Below are 18,813 nucleotides of genomic sequence, written 5' to 3' on the forward strand. Positions count from 1 at the left end.
TCTCCAAGAACCTTAAATCCCAAACAACATCTTCCCAGTGCTGATAAAGCCTGGAATGCACACAATCAGAGCACAGGCTCCCACTGCAGAGAGAAAAACAAAAGGCTTCCATACACACAAGCCTCACGTACACAGAGAGTCTATCACTGTATTACCTCATACAATGGCTCAGCTGAGAAAAAGTGCACTACGCCCATGAAATGCGCAGCTAAAGCCAAAAAGCCAACTGGAAACTAAATTCTTTCTGAAAAAAGAGTGGTTCCAGCTTTTGTTAGGTAACAAACAAGGATGGAATTAAATAAAAAGCACTGGTCCTTTAGAAAGGCATTTCCTGCCTGTACCATGGTGGGCTTTCATGCTCCCCCCGAGGATGCGCACAGTTCCTCTGCCAGGCTGAACTGCAGCATGCCTCCCCTGCTTTGCAGCACCGGCACCGGAGGGAGGGTATCGCGCTCGAGCAGCTACAAGCTGGGGATGCTCACCCAGAGATGGGGGGCTCTTCAAGCACCCTGTGCCCCAGCTCTCCTCCCATCCGGGCAAGCGGCTACACCAAGGGCTCTACATCCATGTGCAGCTGGGAGAGGGGCAGCGAGCAGTGCCTCAGGGATGCCTCCCAAGAGCAGGGGAGCGGACACCCCTTCGACCCTCATGTCTTCATAACAGGTCACTTTGCAACCCAGCCCAGCTTGTCTGAAGGGACTTCATTCTCACACCAAGCGGCCACATTCAAGCAGATCACCAGGAGGGCAGGGCAGTGACAGGCTGAAACGTGCCTCCAAGCAGCTGCTTCAGACTGGATGGTGCAGCAGGAGCCGCACAGCCCTTGTGTGCTGGCCTGGGGATGAAAACAAAGAGCCAAGGGCACCTCCTTTCCCATTTGGCTAAAAATACTTCCCAAACCTTGTTATTGGCAGCCTGGTGTCAGCAGGACCTGGAAACGCTGACAGAGCTGATTTTTGCTCTGCTGTCTCTGGCAATCCTTGTTCTTCCTGCCTCAAGGGGAGGGTGCATCTCATCATGACGGAAGGTTGTGGCTCTCCCCTTGTTGGCAGAGCCAATACGGAGACCAGGGTCCTGGAAACAGCAGCCACCGCAGAAACATAGCCATGTCTTTGCTCCCACCTCTGGCAGACGAGGATCAGGAAGTTAAAAGGGATCCACTGAACTGCAGCGACTTCAAAGGGTTCATACCAACTTCAAGGAGCCAAGGATCAAATACCGGTCATGCTGTCAGGACCACTCGCTCTCTAATGTATCAGAGGTGAAGTACAAGTGCTGGCTTCTTGTGACTGTTCTTTGGAGTAGCACACTTGAAATGTGAGGTGACTTAACTGCCATCTCCTGCTGACGGGTTTGTGTCACATCCTGGCAGGGTGCTGCAGCATGCTTGCATTAATGTTTGTGCACCACTTCGAAGCTGTGAACAGCTGCCTATGTAGCAAAGCATTTTATTAAATTACCTGGCTAGCCAGAGGACAGGAAAGCAGGCGAGATCCAACAGTACCTCCCTCCTTCACTGGTGCCACATCAGCGGGACCAACGTAAACCTGCATCTCCACTTGGTACATGTTAAAATGGCAGGGAAGGCTCACCCACCCGCACTCCCCAGGCAAGTGCCAAGGGAGCATCACAAGGGGATGGAGCTACCACTGCTCACGACAGCAGGCACTGCAAGAACAGAGGGGACTGGAGAGATGGACGGATAGAGACCAGATGCCACCGGGGAGCATGAGGGACGCAGGATGAGCTACCTGCCCGGGGATAGCTGGAGGGAGGACAGATTTTTGAATGCATCAAGCCTGACAAGGGAAAACACATTGCAATTCCCAAGTTGCAGCAGATGCCTGGGAGTCCTGTTGGCTGGGCCCTCGTGTCTGAGCACGAGGTATTGCCTTGTCTGGCACTAAGCTTGCTATAAGAGAGACACTTGCATAGCAAAGTTTGGGCTCTAACCCTCTTGCTCCTGTTGAGTACTTGAATCTGTTTCTTTCAGCTCCAAGTCCCCATCACCTCCTGCACAGTAGTAGAAAGCCTCCCTCCTCTGCTTTCTTTTGTTCTGTCTGCAAACAATGCAACAAGCTCCACAGGGAAGCAGCACAAAGAACAAAAAAAAAAAAAACAAAAAAAAAACCCAAAAAACAAGAATAAGAATACTTCTGTCCCCAAGGCCCCTTTCCTACAATTACAGATCAGAAAATAAAATCTATGTTCTGTAGCACTGGTAGAAACAGTCAAGTGAAAAAGCACATGCATACATGTACACAGAGATGTGTAGAAAGACACATCTGAAGAGTGCAAGCTAAGAGCCACGTGCTCAGGGCAGGGCACAAAGAAAGAAATCAGATGTGTAGCCTGAACGGAGAGGGTAGCCACATGACAAGGTGAGCAGAGGTGCTTTGACAACATGTCCAACAGACAGCACCAGCTAGCGCAAGCAGTGCAGCACTCACATAGTTCTAGTTCCTGGCATGCCAAGGCTAGTTTCATTCACATTCACCCCAAAGACAACTTTCAGCACCCAGCTCTGTGACACAATACTCTCTGCTAGCTGCCAGGCATCTGTAGATGGCAGCTTTCGTGTGCAAACTCTTCTCTGAGCTTTCTAAGCATCTCAATCTTCATTTCCATGAAGATCTGGAGATACCCCTCACCGAACCTTGAATCAGTGAGTTCCTCATGACTTCGCAGCACTGGAGCTCAGCACCCCAAGCAGCTGGCACAGGGACATCATCAAATGGAATCAGTACTGTAACTGAGCCCTCCCTGTCCTCATCCATCCCACATCCCTGTCCCTGCTGTGCCCCAGTTTATTGCTGCCTGGGATGGGCTCTCCACAGAGCACTCATGTGCAAAGCCACTGCTGCTCATTTGAAGTGAGAGGCTCTGCACAAGGTGCCTGCGGCCCCACCGTCACCTGGCACGAGAACACACATTTCAAGGAAATTTTCCACACATTGAGGATGTTTTCTGAACACCAGCTTTCCAACCCAACTGCTTGTGACTCAGGCCAGTTGGCAGAGCCAGAAGGCTGCTTTGTGCCTTAGGTAATAACAATTTAACAAGGTAACAATCTCTTTAGCCACAAATTAAATGGAAATGGGAAATGTCCTGTGCAGATAAGCTGCTGCCTGGATTATATCCCCTGCCCAAATATAAACTCCTCTGATCTTTGATCCCTGTGCATACACGCACACACAGAGCGCCAAGCTGTGGCTCTGCGCCTCCCAAGCCTCACCTCATTTACCATCCTTCATCACTGCTCTCCTGTCATTTCTGGTCACTTGTCTGGCCTGCGTCAGGCACCGTTGCAGATGCCTCACTATCAGCAGCAAGGACATGCAAACATCACCCAGCCACCTTCCCCGACACTCCCTTGCCACTCACAAATCCATCACTTGCCAGTGACGTACCTGTCACCTGTGAGACCGCTGCTCTTGCTTGCCTGTTGCTTGTGCACAGGCTGCCACTCACCTGCCAGCTGCCTGTCCCATAGGACACACACACGTGCTTGGCCACGTGTGCAGCACTTGTCACGTTTCACTTGCACTGTCCCTCCTCCTCTGCCACGAGCCCCCCCTCAGGCCATGTGCATCCCTTGCAGGTGACCCCACGCCCACTGTTGGAAGGAAGATGATGTGACGTTTAGGCAGCTGCTTTACCGGACAGGATGGTTCGCTGTGTCTGGGTCAAGGGCGGTGACCACCCCCACGACAGAGCCAACGTGCACGTCCTCCTGGACCTCCATCAGGTTGGAGGGGGGCCGGAACTCGGGGGGCTCATCAACGTCCAACACAGAGACCCGCACAATGGTCTGGTCCCGGAAGGTGCCCAGGTCCACGAAACGCGGGTCCACGAATTTGTTGAGGGCTTCCACCACAACAGTGTGCACTTTTTTTGACTCGTAGTCGAGAGGCTGGGACAACAGGAAAGGGTTAGCCATACCCAGCCCGAGGAGCACCCCCGCTGCCCCTTCCTTCACCAGAGACATCAGGGGCAGCACTAAAGCCACCTGCTCCCCAGGCAGCACCTCTGCAGGAGGCTGGGAGCTCGTGCTCTGCCCTCCTGCCGGCAGAGCCCACACCAAGTGGGGGCAGCAGGAAGAGGAAGCCTCCAGCCTGCTCCCCCCAGGGACCCCAGGGGCACATCCAGGCTGTGGGCAGCCAGGATTCACTAGGAAGACAGCACACTGTTTGCTGCAAGTGAGCGGGTTTTGATCATTCATCACTCTGCTATTATTTCTACAGGGGAGGTGATCTGAATGCAGCGGCCTTGGTGTACAATCATTCTTTCTTGCCTGCATCAAGTGCTTGATTGTTTTTTGCCACCAAAAGCAGATACAGTCAGAGTGCTGTTGGTCAGGTGTAGGAATTAGGTGGGCATATTTCTCCCCTAACGGGTGCCATCAATAAAAGCTGTAAGTGCTTGTCTCCATAGCCCTATGCACAGCTTCACCTAAGCACAGCTCACTTCGCTGCCACCCAGGGAGCCACCCTCTGCAGGCTCCCTCCTGGAGCCTTTTCAGCCTTTCCTCCCAGACACAGGTCTGTGTTTTGCCATCCAGGCAGAACAGAGGCAGGTCTCTCCCTGCACCTGCACGCACAAAAATGCAACTGCCACTGCCAGAGCAGCGCTCAGCCTAGCATTTATTTCAACTCAAATTCAGCAGCAGGAGTCCCTAAAGGAAAGGGCCCTCCTAGAGATCTGTTCCCTCCCTACCCAGCCAGCTTTCCTCATCTCTCACCTTCTGTACTGTGATTACAGCCTCTTGGGTATTGCTGTCCGTGGTGACTTTGAACATCTCCACCCCTTCCTCATCCTTCACCTGATATGTCATGTCCGTGTTCTCCCCGACGTCAGAGTCCTCTGCCTTCACCCTACCGATGGCAGTGCCCACAGGAGCAGTTTCCATAATGCTGAACTGATACATCTCTGGAGGAGACAAAGGTACCAGGGTCACTGCTTCTGCCCTCAAACCCCCTCTAGCCTGATACGGCCCTTTGCATACCTCCCTCAGGGTACCCTTGGACTACAAGGGCTGCCCAAACTCTACCAGTGCCAGAATGCCCTACCAGGAGAGAAACATACCCCAGACAACAACAAGGGCTGAGGGAAGATAATTGGGGAGCACCAACGTTTCAAGGTGCCAGGTGAAGTAAGGGCTGATTGCTCTGTATGGACACTGCCCTGCAATCAGTGTTCTCTGATTCTTTGCAGACTTTACCATTTCTAATTTCTAGGAGATGCAGCTAAAGATGTGAGCCTCCTCCAGCTGCAGCACCCTTTCTGGTCTACCAGCCATACGCTGCCAGTCTCTGCAGCTGGTGTGCACTGCAGAGATTGCACAGCCCACTCTTTGCAACAGGATCACCCACCTTCCTCATTTGGGGAGGATCCCGAAGAAGACACAAGCATGAATCACAGGCCACTAGCAGTGACATGGAAAACAGAGCTGTCCCGTAACAAGGCTGCTTGCTATCTGTGAGCCTGGCAGTGTCACTGTGCCTCACGTTGGGGCAGAGCGTGCCAAGCTCTGACGCAGCAGCCAGGAGGGACCAGGCCAGTAGCCGATGGCTGAGTCCCTGCCCAAGCTCTTGGGAGACAGCAGCACAACAGACCAGGCTGCCTTCTCCCCCAGCACTGCTCAGAGAGGTGTCAGGAAAGGGCCAGCTCTGCTCTCCCCACCACATCAGCCCTGCTCACTCCCAGGACTAGCACCAGGGGCAGGGGTCTTGTCCAGGGCCCTGGACAGGCTCAGCCAAGGCAGCTGCCCTTCCATCACACTGCCAGGCAGGGACACGTTCAGACCCAGGCAAGGAGCTGTGCATGCTGCTGTACCCTGGTGCTGCTGCCCGGCAAGTGGCATGAGCAGTGGGGCTGACTCACCTTGCAGTCATGTGCCAGGCTATGCTGGGAGCTGAGCTTCTGTCCCACCACCCACAAGGGGCCAGGGCCAGGACAAGGGCCAGCGCTCACCCCCCACTGCTGCCAGGACTTACTCTGAGGGAAACGTGGCGGGTTGTCATTGACATCGGTGATTACGATGGTGACTGTGGTGGATCCAGACAGGCCACCCAGCTGCCCTGCCATGTCTGTTGCGCGGATCACCACCTCATAGCGGTCCTGCGTCTCACGGTCCAGGTCAGCCACGGCTGTCCGGATCACACCTGGAAACCAGCAGGACAGCGTGAGCACAGGCAGGTTGCAGAGCATCCTCAGAGTCAGACAGGGTGAGGCTGGAAGGGGACAGTGGAGATTACCTTGTCCAATCCCTAGCTCTAAACAGGATCAGCTAGATCTCATAGCCTCTCCACATATGGCAGATGCTCCACTCCAATACATCAATAATCTTCATGGCCCTTCCCTGGACTCACACCAGTACATGCCCATGCCTCTCATATTTGGCAGCCCAGAAGCAGACACAGCACTCACGTCATCTCACCAGTACTGAGTAGAAGGGACAGGTCACATCCCTCAATGCTGGTGATGCTCTTCCTAACGCAGCCCTAGGGGCTGTTAGCAGCCTTTACCATAGGAGCACGGTTGCTGGCAACAAAAAACACCATCTGCTGGGCCCCAGCGCAAAGGGGAGCAAACCCTTCTGCAGCCTTCACAGAGATCACATAAGCAAAAGCCAACTGAGGGGAGAAAAGGTCTCTGGAGAGAAGAACAAGCCCATGGGATTGTCAGCCAGGCAGAAACACCCTGAAAATCCCCCCAGAGCCCAGGAATAGCCACAGGCCCAACCTGATCCCAGCAAGCCTTTGCAGCCAATTTGCAGGCACGTTGCATGAAAGGTTCCCGCCTGCTGCTTCTACTGTGGGCTGCCAGTAGCTCTGACAGGGTTAAACTCTGGCTCAGAGGAGGTTTGTACTTCTCTAGAGGGAGGCCAGGAGCCTGGTGAAAGATTGGTGGGGGCCAGAGGCACAGGAGGGGGAGGACTCTCCCAGATGTGGGGGCTGTACTGAGGCCAGCCTCGAGGTTTGCACAGAAAGGCTGGGTAGGAGCCCAGGCTGAGTCACAAAACCCCGTTGGCACAAATCTGCAACAGCCCACTTATCCTTATCTGCTCTAGCAGGAGCCAGGCTTGCTGCTGCAGCCTTCCTAACAGAACATAGGTGCTCCGAACCCAAGCTCCATTCCACAGGTGCCTCTGGCCCAAGCATGCCTGGAGGGCCCCCCGGTTTGATTTGGAGAATGGGGGGGGGGGGCAGTGTATTTCCAAAAGTGTGTCTGCACAAACCCCCTCATTTTAAAGCATCCTTCTAAGTTAAGGAGGCCAGAATGATATACATGCTCTGTGTCAGGAGCTGAGAATGCACTGAAGACCGTAAAGCTTAACGAAATGTACGGTATGTTAGTACTTTTTATGAAATGAAATCCCTTTTTAAAAAAGTGTTTATAGGTCTTCAGTAGTCATCTGGGCTTGGGGGAAATGACCAGGAATAAAATATGAAGGAATGTAAAGCAAGAAAAAAAAAAAAGAGAGGTAAAACCCAGAAAACACTGTGAATGGCAGAAGTTACAACTTCGTATGTTACCCAGGAGTGCTTCGTTTACATGGAAAAAAAGCAGAGAAGAAATATTTTGAGAATGAAAGAAAGAAATTACTCTGCCCTGAGGTGGCACCAGGGGCACACATGAGCATGAGTGCATACACGAATTCAAGGTCACTAGCGGCACATTCCCAATCCCACTATACCAGCAACACCCCAGAACAGCTAGGAATGGCTTAAAATCCCCTCCAGCTCAGTTTCTTAACGTTCCTACAGATTTAGACATTGTTTTCTGTTGCTGTAATTGCTCTCTCTTCCAGGCTTTTCTGTTTAACTATTATCTTTACCTCCTCCTACTGTGAACTGCAAAATCCATCTTTGCTTTGTTTCACCAGTAATCCTTCCTGGTGTTAGGGAAGATGCTGGAAGGGGGTTGCCTGGATGCAAGGCGTGGGTCTCCAGCAAGTGGGATCAACCTGAAGGGAACAAGGAGCTGCTCCCTTGCCAAGTGAACAGCAGAGAATCATCCAGTTGCTCTCAGCAACTTGCAAGACATTTGCTGACATGCAAAAAAGCGAGCAGTGGCAGAGCATCACAGCCATCCAAGCCACCTGGCTCAAAGCGGACACTTCTGGGAAGCCTTCAGCACAACACGAGCACAGTGGAGGGGAGAGCTGGGTGCCAGCAGGCTGCAAGGAGACCAGACGTGGCTTCAGGGACATACCCCAAGGCTTTCCAGGCATCAGCCAGTGGGCTGCCAGTTTCCCCATTGATGTCTGGCATGATCTTGTGCATCTCCTGACAAAGGCTGTGGGTGGATAGGTCACACCAAGGAGCCACTGATGCTGGGGCCCAAAGGCAGTCAGAATGCCACTGTGCTGGGAGGATGAAATTCCTCCCCCTTTGGCATGACGTTACAGGTGCAGTAAGAGCTGGCAACACTGTTCTGGAGATATTTATCTCTCCTTGCTTTCTGAAACTAGCAATTATTCCAATGATTATAATTGTTAGGATTTATTATAAAGACATAACCACCATTTCAGATCCTTGCAGCTCCCCGGCTCTCATGGATAGGTACAATGTCACCTAGCTTCCCTTGGCCCTCTGTCATTTCAGTTCTGTAATTACCTGGACTCCCAACTGCCTTCAGCCCTATGAATTGAGAGGAGGCTCTGTCTTACCCACCATCTCTTGAGCACTTCGAGCATCTGCCTGTTTACACACTCAGGTAACTCTTAGCCCTTCTGTTGCTCAATCACTACGGTCCACGCTCCAGCCAGCATGCAGGTCAGAGGCAGCACAGAGCACTGCAGAATTTCTGCTATGGAGCATCCCAACCCCTCCACGGGAAGACAGCAGGTGTTTACCCCATGATGGGGCCCAGGGTCTGGCTCCCTTGTTCATCCTGGGTCTGTTCAGATAAAGCCATTTGGCCAGGAGTCCCACCCCACCTCATCCAAAGGGGCTGAGGGAGCACCGACAAGGGATTGATGAATGCACCTCCAGGCACGCCTCCCAGTGAGAATTGCAACCTCCTGTCTGAGAGCAGGCAGGACTGGCCTGGCACAAGCACCATTTCCCCAGGGCTGCATGGGACTGGCCTCAGCCAGACGTGCTTATAGGCCCCTCTTGCCACTCCACTATGAATACAAAACTGTTATTTCTGGGCAAGCACTATCTCATTGAAATTTAAGCAATTCTGTTAATTAACAGGGTCTGAAGCATTTTATAATGAAAATGATTCATGTCAGCACAATAGTGATGAATTGGGATGAGAGGGAAAGAGCTCATGCATTCACCAAGGCTGTAATGACTTAACTGAGCTGCTCGTAATGATATAGCTCATAATATACCATGCAAGACGGGAGGAAAGTGCTCAGGCGCTTCCCAGAACACCTCCAAGGTCACCTGTCCCAGCAGAGAGCAAGTCCAGGCCATTTGGCACATGCAGAGCCAGGCAGACAAATGGCCCCAGCCAGCTCTTGTTCTTCAAGTGGCACGAGACAGACAAAATCCTCGCCTTTTACAGGAGTGCAGACTGTGAGCAGAAATCACCTCCTGCCAAGATGCTGTTTGTCTAGTCCATCCTGGAGAGTGGGGGTCTGATGCAGATGAACTGCCCCATACCTCTAAGAGCCCCAGCAGGATTGTCACTGAGAAAGTTGTTCCCCCTAAAGTTGTATGGGCCGCACCAGGCTACTCCCCAAGTGTCAGGCTGGTTTTACCTTTTAGGCTGAGGCACCACTTACCATTTGCTAGTGGCCTTGACAAATCAGGGTCTCCAAACATGCTCCACACCAGTTCCTTGAATATGGCACTATGAGTGCTGCCATAAACACCCACCAGCAGCAAACTTGCGTGGTCCCATCTCCTAGAGCCAGAAGTGCCTCTGCTTCTAAAACCTGAACCCCAGGGACTCTGCAAAAGCAGCATCAAGTGATGGTGGCAGAACTGTTCTCAGCGCACAGAGACAGAAGAGGCAGGGATCTCTGCTGCTGTGTGTAGAACACAGAAAAGTCCTTGCTATCATCTCCCAAGATTCACCTTGTTCCAGCCAGAAAAAACTGCCAAACTTTGTCCTTCCCAGACACTGCTAACAAAGCAAGAACAACCTCCAGCTCAGACTCATCTCCCTAGTTCTTGTCAGCATCTGTTAGTTGAATAATACAGACGCATGGTGGCATACCCTCTGGTACAAGGCACATGTGGCTTTCCATCATGATCCAGATTAATCAGTATAATTACCAGGCAAGGGGACACTTACAGCATCACATGAATACCATCAAATCTGCTCAAACAGCAGACGCTCTGGGTGATAAAAACAAAGCAGGACAAAGTACTCAGCAGGTAACTGCCTTCCAGGAATCCCACCATTACAGGCTTTCTCTGCTCTCAGATACTCCTAGCTCAGATGTCCACATCCTCGGAGACCCTCTGGACAAGGCACCTTCTAGCTGAGGGCAGTCAGGAGCAACATGCTCCCTGCCACAAAGTGCAAAGACAGAAAGTCATGGAGTAATGTATGTGAAAGTATCCTCAGGAGGTCCCTGGTCCAACTACAGATCAAAGCAGGCAGTCTTCAAAGGCAGATGAGATTACTCAGGGCCATATCCAGTCAGGTTTTGAGTATCTCCAAGGATGGAAATGCCACCTTCATGGTGACAAGTTTTCTCTTCCTGCCATTTGTGTCTTTTTACTGTGCATGCCTGAAGAGCCTGGCTGTCTTCTCCATGCCCTCCTATTAGGTAGCTGGATAAAACAGATTCACTTGTCCCAGCACCTTGGCCAGTTAAAGCAAACAGATCTCTGCCTCAGCCCAGGGGTGGCAAGGCACCTGCCAAATAGATTGCAGATTCCTCACCTGTGCCCTCACCTGCCTGCAGGGACATAGAAATACGAATATATCTGCCATGACACAAGTGCTGCTTGAGGCATACTTCCTGGAGGAGGCCAGCCCACTGCAGATGGGGTCTTAGCCCCAAAAGCCAGAACATCAGCCACCCTACATGCACAGTCCCCCTTCCTGACCTTCAGCTCAGGACGATCTGGGAAGCAGAAGCTACAGGTGGTCTGAGCAAGATATTAGGGACAAGGTTCAGGACGCTCATGGCTCTTCAGCAAATAAAGTACAGAGCTGAAATTTGGAACTGGAAACATTATGGTTGCATCAGCAGAACCAAGCTAAGCAGCAAAGTTAATCAGAATGGTACAGAGTCACACAACTATTGTGACTGAGGGATGCTGCAGCCTGCAGATTTCTAATGCAGTACCTTTCATAGTGGGTGGCCAAGTCCTTTTCAAACCAGCGTGCCCCATAGCTCCTAGAGCAGCACCTACAGAGGCAGAGCTACTGCCACTGCTCAGAGAAGAGCACCTAGCAGGGGCTTGTACCTGGCTAGAATCAGCCTTGCCCATGCCAGCACAGAGGCAGCAGTGCCCTGGAGGGAGACACCTAAAGTGAGCTACAACAGATGGGCCAGCACACTTACCCTCCCTTTGTCTCTTCTTTTAGCAGCTGAATTACTTAATATTAATTCCCATTGCACATTAGTAGATACACCCTGATTTGCTCAAGATGACCAAACATACAGTTTGGTCCCAAACCAACTGAAGTTCCTGCATCAGTCTGAAAAGGACTTCTAACATTCAGTTTTACTAATAAGAGCACCTAAAATAAGCATGGCTTCTCTGCAGACTCTCATCACCTATGCTCAGAGTCCTTTGTCCCTACGCACAGCTCTGGTGAATAAGCTTCTGGGTGGGACACAGACCTGCATAAACCCATGAGCGCACAGACATGCACATACCAATATCTGTGTTTCCAGGCACCAAGGAGCATTTTTAACAAACTGGCAAGAGCAGCAGAGAAACACGTTCTGCCTCCCACCACTGCATCACACAAATCCAACAGTTCATCAGCCCAAATCAGCATGCAGCATGTCCCCAGCAAGAACTCCTCTCCCAGCCTACCCTTACTACCCTGGAACTAGGGCTGTGATCGGTCTCCAAACAGGGCAAGGCAAGGCTGACAGGTAAGGATGAAACAACTAATGACTGCACACAAATAACCATAAACTTCATCCCAGCAGGCCAGTATTTCCTGTACTTCCTGGCACAAGTACCTCTCAGCCCTCACTGGCTAAGTCTCCAAATCAGGAGACAGGCTCTAGAACTCAGGAGCTGTTTTAAGTAATCATTAAATGCCAGACTGCATTTCAATTAGCCTCTGAGTCCTTCTGACTTTTCCCTGCATACAGCAGAATGACAAATTTTAAGAACAACCTTTTCCTTTCAGTAAAAAGCAAGATTCCCATGCCCTCTCCTGAACTGACAAGCTGGGCTTTTAGGAAACCAGCAAATACCATGAGGTCTACGTTGTTACCTGTTGTGATTGTTCTGTAGCAATCTATATCCCCTGCAAAGGGATGAACAAGAATGCTGGAGCCAAGGGCACCAGGCTGTGGTCCCCTTCTGGGTGTCAAGTATTTTCAGGTTTCCTCCTGAGGCTGTGGGCAAGGATTGCAGGCAGCGGCGAGTCTCCAGCCATGCTGGAGAGAGATGAGAAAGGGCATTGCAAAGAAGATGGGAACAGGCATGAGCAGGCAGGCACAGCTGCCTGCCTAAGAAGAGCTTTGCCCCTGTAAAGGTGAATAATCTGCAAAGGTACAGAGACCGCAGGGTGATATAAAGCAACATGAAAATTTGGCCTGCAAATTTATATGCACTCCAATTTCTCCTCTCATGAAATGCACCGGGAGTGACATATTCTCTGCACCCATCTCAGCATCTGAAAAGTGTAAGTGAGAAGGATCTCGGTGAGGACAGGATTCCTGTAGCTAGAAGAGGAAGCAGCACTAAACGTCCCAACCTGCATCCGCTGGATAAAGCTGTGGCTCACAGCTCCCGCAGCCGCAAGCCTGCCCCACAGCCAGTCACCGCCTGCTGCAGGGTTAGAGGGGGCTCTCTGCAGTCAGACTGAAGCACGCTCACTCACTGAGCCAACACCCATCACCAATGGCAGAAGCGGCTGTTTCCCAACAGAAGCAGCAAAGCACGCATCCATGCTGACTACTGGAAAAGCACAGCCTCCTCCAGCAGGAACAGGGCAGCCACAAAACAGTGCAAGGCAGCTCACCTGTTACAAAGAGCAGACAAAGATCAGCTGCACTTTATCTGCAAACTGAGAATGAATAAGGGCAGCACAGAGCCTAATGCCTGCAGGCTCTTGCAAGGAGCCTAGGGGATATTCTCATAGCTGGCACAAAAATTCACGCCTCCAAAGTTTTTGCATACAGAGCTCCCCACCAAAAAAGCCACCACACCAAAAAAAGCTAGACCTTGAACACATGCAGGGTACATTCTGGGACCTGATTTGGGCTACACAACACAAACCCACAGACAGTTTCAGTGTTTCAAACTTAGTTCTCAAAGCACAAGAGGTAGTGGCTGGTGTATCTGAAAGGAAAGAAAAAGCTCGTGTACATCAGTTGTGCTCTTTTCTTCACTATTATTCCACACTGTGGAAACTGGAATCATTCGCCACAGCTTTGTGGACACCAGCAAATGCCATGCTGCAGCACCGCTATTCCAGTGAGGCCATCTAGTTCCTCGTCACGCTCCAAAAAGATGTCTGAGACTCCATGGGAATTTGGGCTTACTGAGTGGTAGGACTTGGCGTAGCATGGCATCAGGTCAGTTTGGGTCTGCCTTTGAAAGGTCCATTGAATCCAAAATCCTAGCTGAATAGTGCAGCTAGTAACATCCAAGAACAGGAGACGAACTAAGCAACCTACACACGGTTCATATCCTGTACTCAAGTGTGCAAACCACACTTGTACATGCAACACCTACGCTATGGAGGACAGTGCGAAAGAGCTGGCTGTGAAGTCAAGGAAGGGAGAACCCGTGGCTGGAAGGAGACACGGGCTTAGGCGGTATGCAAGGGAGCATGGGCATGTATGGAGCTGCAAGAAAAGGTGGAGAAGGAGGTCAAAACCAAAACGGGAAAACAAATTGTTCATTACCATATATTATAAGAAATGTAACATGCCAGGTTTTTATGGTTCTTTTTATGGCTGTTAATAACAATGGTGGCTCTGAGAGTTATGCTGCTGCTATGGATGATTAAATCTTATGCTCAGGGCAGAAGCCAGGCCTCCCAGTGCAGCCAAGCCAGGATTCCCATGTGGAGCACTAAAGGCCTGTTCAAGTGCAGAGTGGGAGCGAGATGGGATTTGCTTAGGTGCATGTGCTGGCTTGTGGCCAGTACCAAAAGAGACATGATGAAACAACGTTCCCCCTCAGCACTGCCAGTCCTGTACCTGCTGTCCCCAGCAGCGCATCCCTGCGGGCTAACACTGAAAGCGGGGCACGCAGCTCACTCCAGGCGCGAGGCCACAGGCAGTGCAGGACAGACTGCAGCTGCATCTTAAATGGTCAATGGACAGAGCTGCACACCCCATTCCTGGAGCCCAGGCGAGGCAGCTAGGAAAGGCTATTTGCAGTTAAGACATCACCAAAGAGTCAGCCCCAGTACCTGCTTTAGGTCAGATATTCTGGAAACAGACATGCTCAAGAAGGGCCAATGACTCTTCTGCAGATTGTCAGCAGTTTTGCTTTTAGGAATCACAAGCAAGTAGAAGAGCAAATCAACCCCCACCAGTGTATCAAACAACCAGCTTGAGAATTAAGACACAAAAAGTCAAGGAATCAAGAAGCTTGGATTCCCAGAATGACATTAATTCTCACCACAGTCCCACAGGGCACATTTCAGTTTATGCCTTAATACAGAGCATTAATGTTGTTGCAGGAAGCTGAGCCTCTGCATGTCCTGACTTGTGCATTTTGCTCCCAGTGGCCCCTCTTCATTCCAGCAGCCAGGGTTCCACTCACGCAAAGCTGTCTCAGACTAACAGGATCTCACATATATCTGAATTTTCAGCGTTCAGTCCATTGTTCATCCACACCCCCAACCCTCCAATAAAACAAAGCAAACCTGGGAGAGAAGAAAGCCCAGGTGCAGCAGCTGCTGGGCCAGCAGTGGGGGCAGCCCCACGGTTGTTCCTGTGCACTCTCCCCACACCAGCCTCTGTCCAGACAATGGCATTTTCCACTGAGTACCCCAGCTCTGCTGTCAGGTGTGCTTAGGAGCTACCAAATTTGAGCTTTGCTCCAATGGCAGCCAGGGCAGGTGGCAGAGACAGGACTGTGACAGGCTCTCTCATGCACACCAGGCTGGTTTTCAGCAGGTGCATGACTGCACACAGATGCAGAGACTCAGGCACACATACCTTCTTTACACTCTCCTTACACCAGAGCCTCCGAACAAATTTCACCCTGACTTACATAAAAACAGCCTTAGAAAATATCTATTAGCAGACACAGGCCAGCCTGACAGAGACTTGGCACTTCAGTCCAGGGGTTGATCTCAGCCTGTGTCACTTTCAGCAATAGGGTCGGGGGGGATGACTTTGCTGTCCAGATTTCCAACAAGAGCTGCAGCTACCCAGCATGCTTGTCCTTTGACAATTTTTCATTAAACTGTGGGTACTTTACTGCATGCTTTGTGCCTTAAATACCTCTTATTAGCATTTGAGTGTCTTCCCTCCTTAGAAAGCTTGCAAGGTTCCCATTAAGGGTAATGAGAGTCACACTCCTGGGAGGCAAGGAGAATATATACCCCAACATCTCCTGGTTATGGTCTACTCTAACCAGTATGTCAGAGCATCATCTGCTAGGGATTTATTACAGAGGCATTTTACAACAGGCTCTATTATAAGTTATTAAGGAATGGAGCAGCTTCTACTGTTCTTTCATTAAATATTAATAGAACATTTATAAACCAATCCTTAATTTAAAGTGTTACCTTTAATCAAAGCCCTGCTGATAACAATGCAGCCTTTGGTAAGGCCCCTCTGGTAGTACTTAAACCTTTCACACTGAGATTTTATGTGCCTGCGGGTGCACTCCTGCTCTGGGCATAGAGCACAGAGGAGCTCTGGCTGGTGCAGGTGCAGGCAGGGCACTCTGAGCTGGCAGCTGCAGGTCTTGCTCCATGGTGCTGCCTGCCGCAGGCACTGCACAGAGCCAGGCAGCAGCCTGCAGGGCTGTTGAGCTTCCTCTCCAACACCCAGTAATGCTCATGGCATGGGTACCCCAGCACCAACACCCAGCATGGAGGTGCAGGCCTGCTGGCACACAGCCATGCACCGAACAGATGCAGGAAACATGGCCACGGTCTGGTGTCCTGACATCCCACACAGACTGCCCCAGCTCAGCTGCGTGCTGCTCACCTGTTTTACTGTCCACAGTAAAGTGCTGCTCGCCCTCCAGTACACTGTAGACTACCCGGGCACTGCTCCCGTATGTGGGGTCATCAGCATCAGATGCCATCACCTGCATCACAGAGGTGCCTGCAGCAGGGACAAGGAGGAAGACAAGAAGTCAGGGATAAGGTGAGAAGAGCAATGCATACCTCAGGGCCAAGGGCTGGCAGAATGGGAGAGCAGGGGCGAACACTGATCACTCGTACATGCTGATGGAAAAGAGAACAGTTGGGTGCAAATGCAGCATTGTCTCCCCAAAAATGTCTGAGAGCCAGGACTCCAGACGCTGCTGCAAATGCCCGTTCTGTCCTGCAGAGTGGCAGGAGGGACCAGACCTCGGGCCACCTCAGTGTTGCAGTCTAGGCAGGACCTGCTGTCCAGGAGATCACTGGTCTAAACAGCCTGGAGCTTTTCTCGCAGCAGAGTTCTACCGAACCATCTGGGAAGCAGCTAGGGACAAGATGTTATCACCACAGCTGCCCCTTCGTGGTCACCTCCAGCCCATAGAGGGATCTCCCAGCCTGGGCCCGATCCACATTCCAGCACCACATCTCTGCAGCAGACAGACCTGCAAAGGGACAACAGCCACAGGAGAGGAAAGGCTTTTGCTTGCCCATAGCCAGACACAGTACCACGTCCTCATGCTCTACACGTAACAGGGCAAAAGAACTATAAATTGGATAAAAGTCCATCAAATGTCTGCAATTAAGTTATTGATTTTCAACGCTGCCTCATTAAACTGGATGCTTCACTCCAACTGTCCCTGTGATGGCTTTAATTTGACATTATGTTCAATTTGACAAAGCAGGACCCAGGACATGAGAATGGGGCTGAGATCCACAGATACAACAGAAGGGAGGAAGGAGGGGAAGCCTAATTCTGCCTACAGACACCCCTGAGAAAGGAGATGGTGTGACCAAAGACCTGTGAGGACAGGCTACCCTATTCTATGTCTAGCACCAGACTCAGAGCATCCCTGCCCCAGAGGCTGAGCACTGGCACCAGTCACCTCTCTGGTGGGATGAGGTGCAGGACAGGGAAAAGAGCCCTGAGCTGCTCATAGGAAAGATCAAACCAACTGGGAAACTCCCTGCTGCAAATTACTGCCAGAGCCAAGAGCTGACAAGGCTGGCAGAGAAGCTGGTAATTTATAACAGACAAGAACCCCCAGCAATGACTGCAGTTAAAAGGTAGGTTTTGGTTCAGAGATAACTCCAGGGCACAAGACCAACCCAAACTGAAGGGGCCAGGAGAGAGCACTTCACAGCTCTCACTGCTGCACCCAGCAGCTCTGTTCTGCCACAGGCACCAGTTAGGGCTGCCATGCCACCAGCTGAGGACCAGAGGCACCACACTCTGGTCCAGAAACTCTTCTATTCTGCAGTGCATCTGTCTATATGCTGCAAAGACAATCTCACAGGCTGGTGCTGGCTAGACCCATGTCATGAATAACCCAGAGCCAGGCTTACTACTAGTTGTCAGCATCCGAGTCTAGACCATTTACATTCCCGAACGCCAGAGGCACAAAGTCAGAAGCAGCCTCTGTTCCCACATCACAGTGGGCAGAAATGGAGCTGGAACCATCCAGATGGAGGATGAGGAGCTCTGGTCCCCGGTGCCTTCCTCTTCCCCTGTCAGGAGACCACCAGCCCACAGCCTGCAGGCAAGGCAGGCAGCCAGGGCACTTCTGCACCAGCCCAGCCTGGACTCAGGCAAGAGATGAGACAGCAGAGATAGCAATGCTGCTGCAGGCAGCTGGGATGCACATGCTCCCCCAGTCTAGTTCACTTCTGATCTCCTCGAAAGGGTGTTCACATAAGAAAATGAGCAGTTACCATGGTTGCTTTTCATTCTTCCTGGCCATCTTCTCTGAGCTGCAGCTCTGCTGATAACATGAGAATCGCCCTCATCGGTCTTCAGCAACAAGCTAGTTCGAGTCAACTTATTTATGCTTTGCTGTCTCCAGTGAAGTTATGGTGCATCCCTGCCAGGCACATCCAGATTACACCACAGCAACACTAGCTCCCTGCCTTGCAAAGAGCTGTTTAAGAAATACTATTGCTGCATTTCCTTGAAAGGGTCTGTCCTGCCCCCTCCTCTGCCTCCCCCTGCCTGCCTTCACGCAACTATTCCACCAGACATAAGCCAAGGCAGATCACCCCCACACCAGCGCCCGCACTGCATGTCCCCTCAGGCACTCTGGCATGTTCCCTTGGGAAGCTTCTGATCAGAAAGCTGAGAAGGAAGAGACCAGAGAGAGAAAAGTACATGGCACTGGGGTCTCCAAGCTCCCCTCTCCCAACTGCAGCAGAGAAGCCCTGCTAGGGATGCTGGAGGTGCCAAAGTCTGAGAATCAGAAAAAGCAGCACCTGCCCCTGGCAAACAGGTAGGTCTTCCTCTGTGCCCGGCCTGGCAGCAACCAGCTGAGAGTCCATGCCCAGTGTCCACAGCAACACCCGCCCCTGCACCTGCACTTCGTAGCACCCATCATCACC

At 51.5% G+C, this 18,813-nt stretch overlaps 1 protein-coding gene across 8 annotated transcripts in view; it reads right to left on the minus strand.

The window, feature by feature from the left end:
- Positions 1-18,813, minus strand: part of CDH22 (cadherin 22) — a 98,736-nt gene that overhangs the window by 36,618 nt on the left and 43,305 nt on the right. For all 8 annotated transcript variants that reach the window (XM_064465643.1, XM_064465639.1, XM_064465637.1 and 5 more), the window contains 4 exons: positions 16,286-16,405; positions 5,997-6,164; positions 4,742-4,929; positions 3,660-3,913 (listed from right to left, as the gene is read on the minus strand). In XM_064465643.1, coding sequence (XP_064321713.1) covers positions 3,660-3,913; positions 4,742-4,929; positions 5,997-6,164; positions 16,286-16,405 — 730 coding nt within the window. The remainder of the gene's footprint in view (positions 1-3,659; positions 3,914-4,741; positions 4,930-5,996; positions 6,165-16,285; positions 16,406-18,813) is intronic.

This window comes from Phalacrocorax carbo, chromosome 14 (assembly GCF_963921805.1).
Source record: "Phalacrocorax carbo chromosome 14, bPhaCar2.1, whole genome shotgun sequence".
NCBI classification, from domain to species: Eukaryota; Metazoa; Chordata; class Aves; order Suliformes; family Phalacrocoracidae; genus Phalacrocorax; species Phalacrocorax carbo.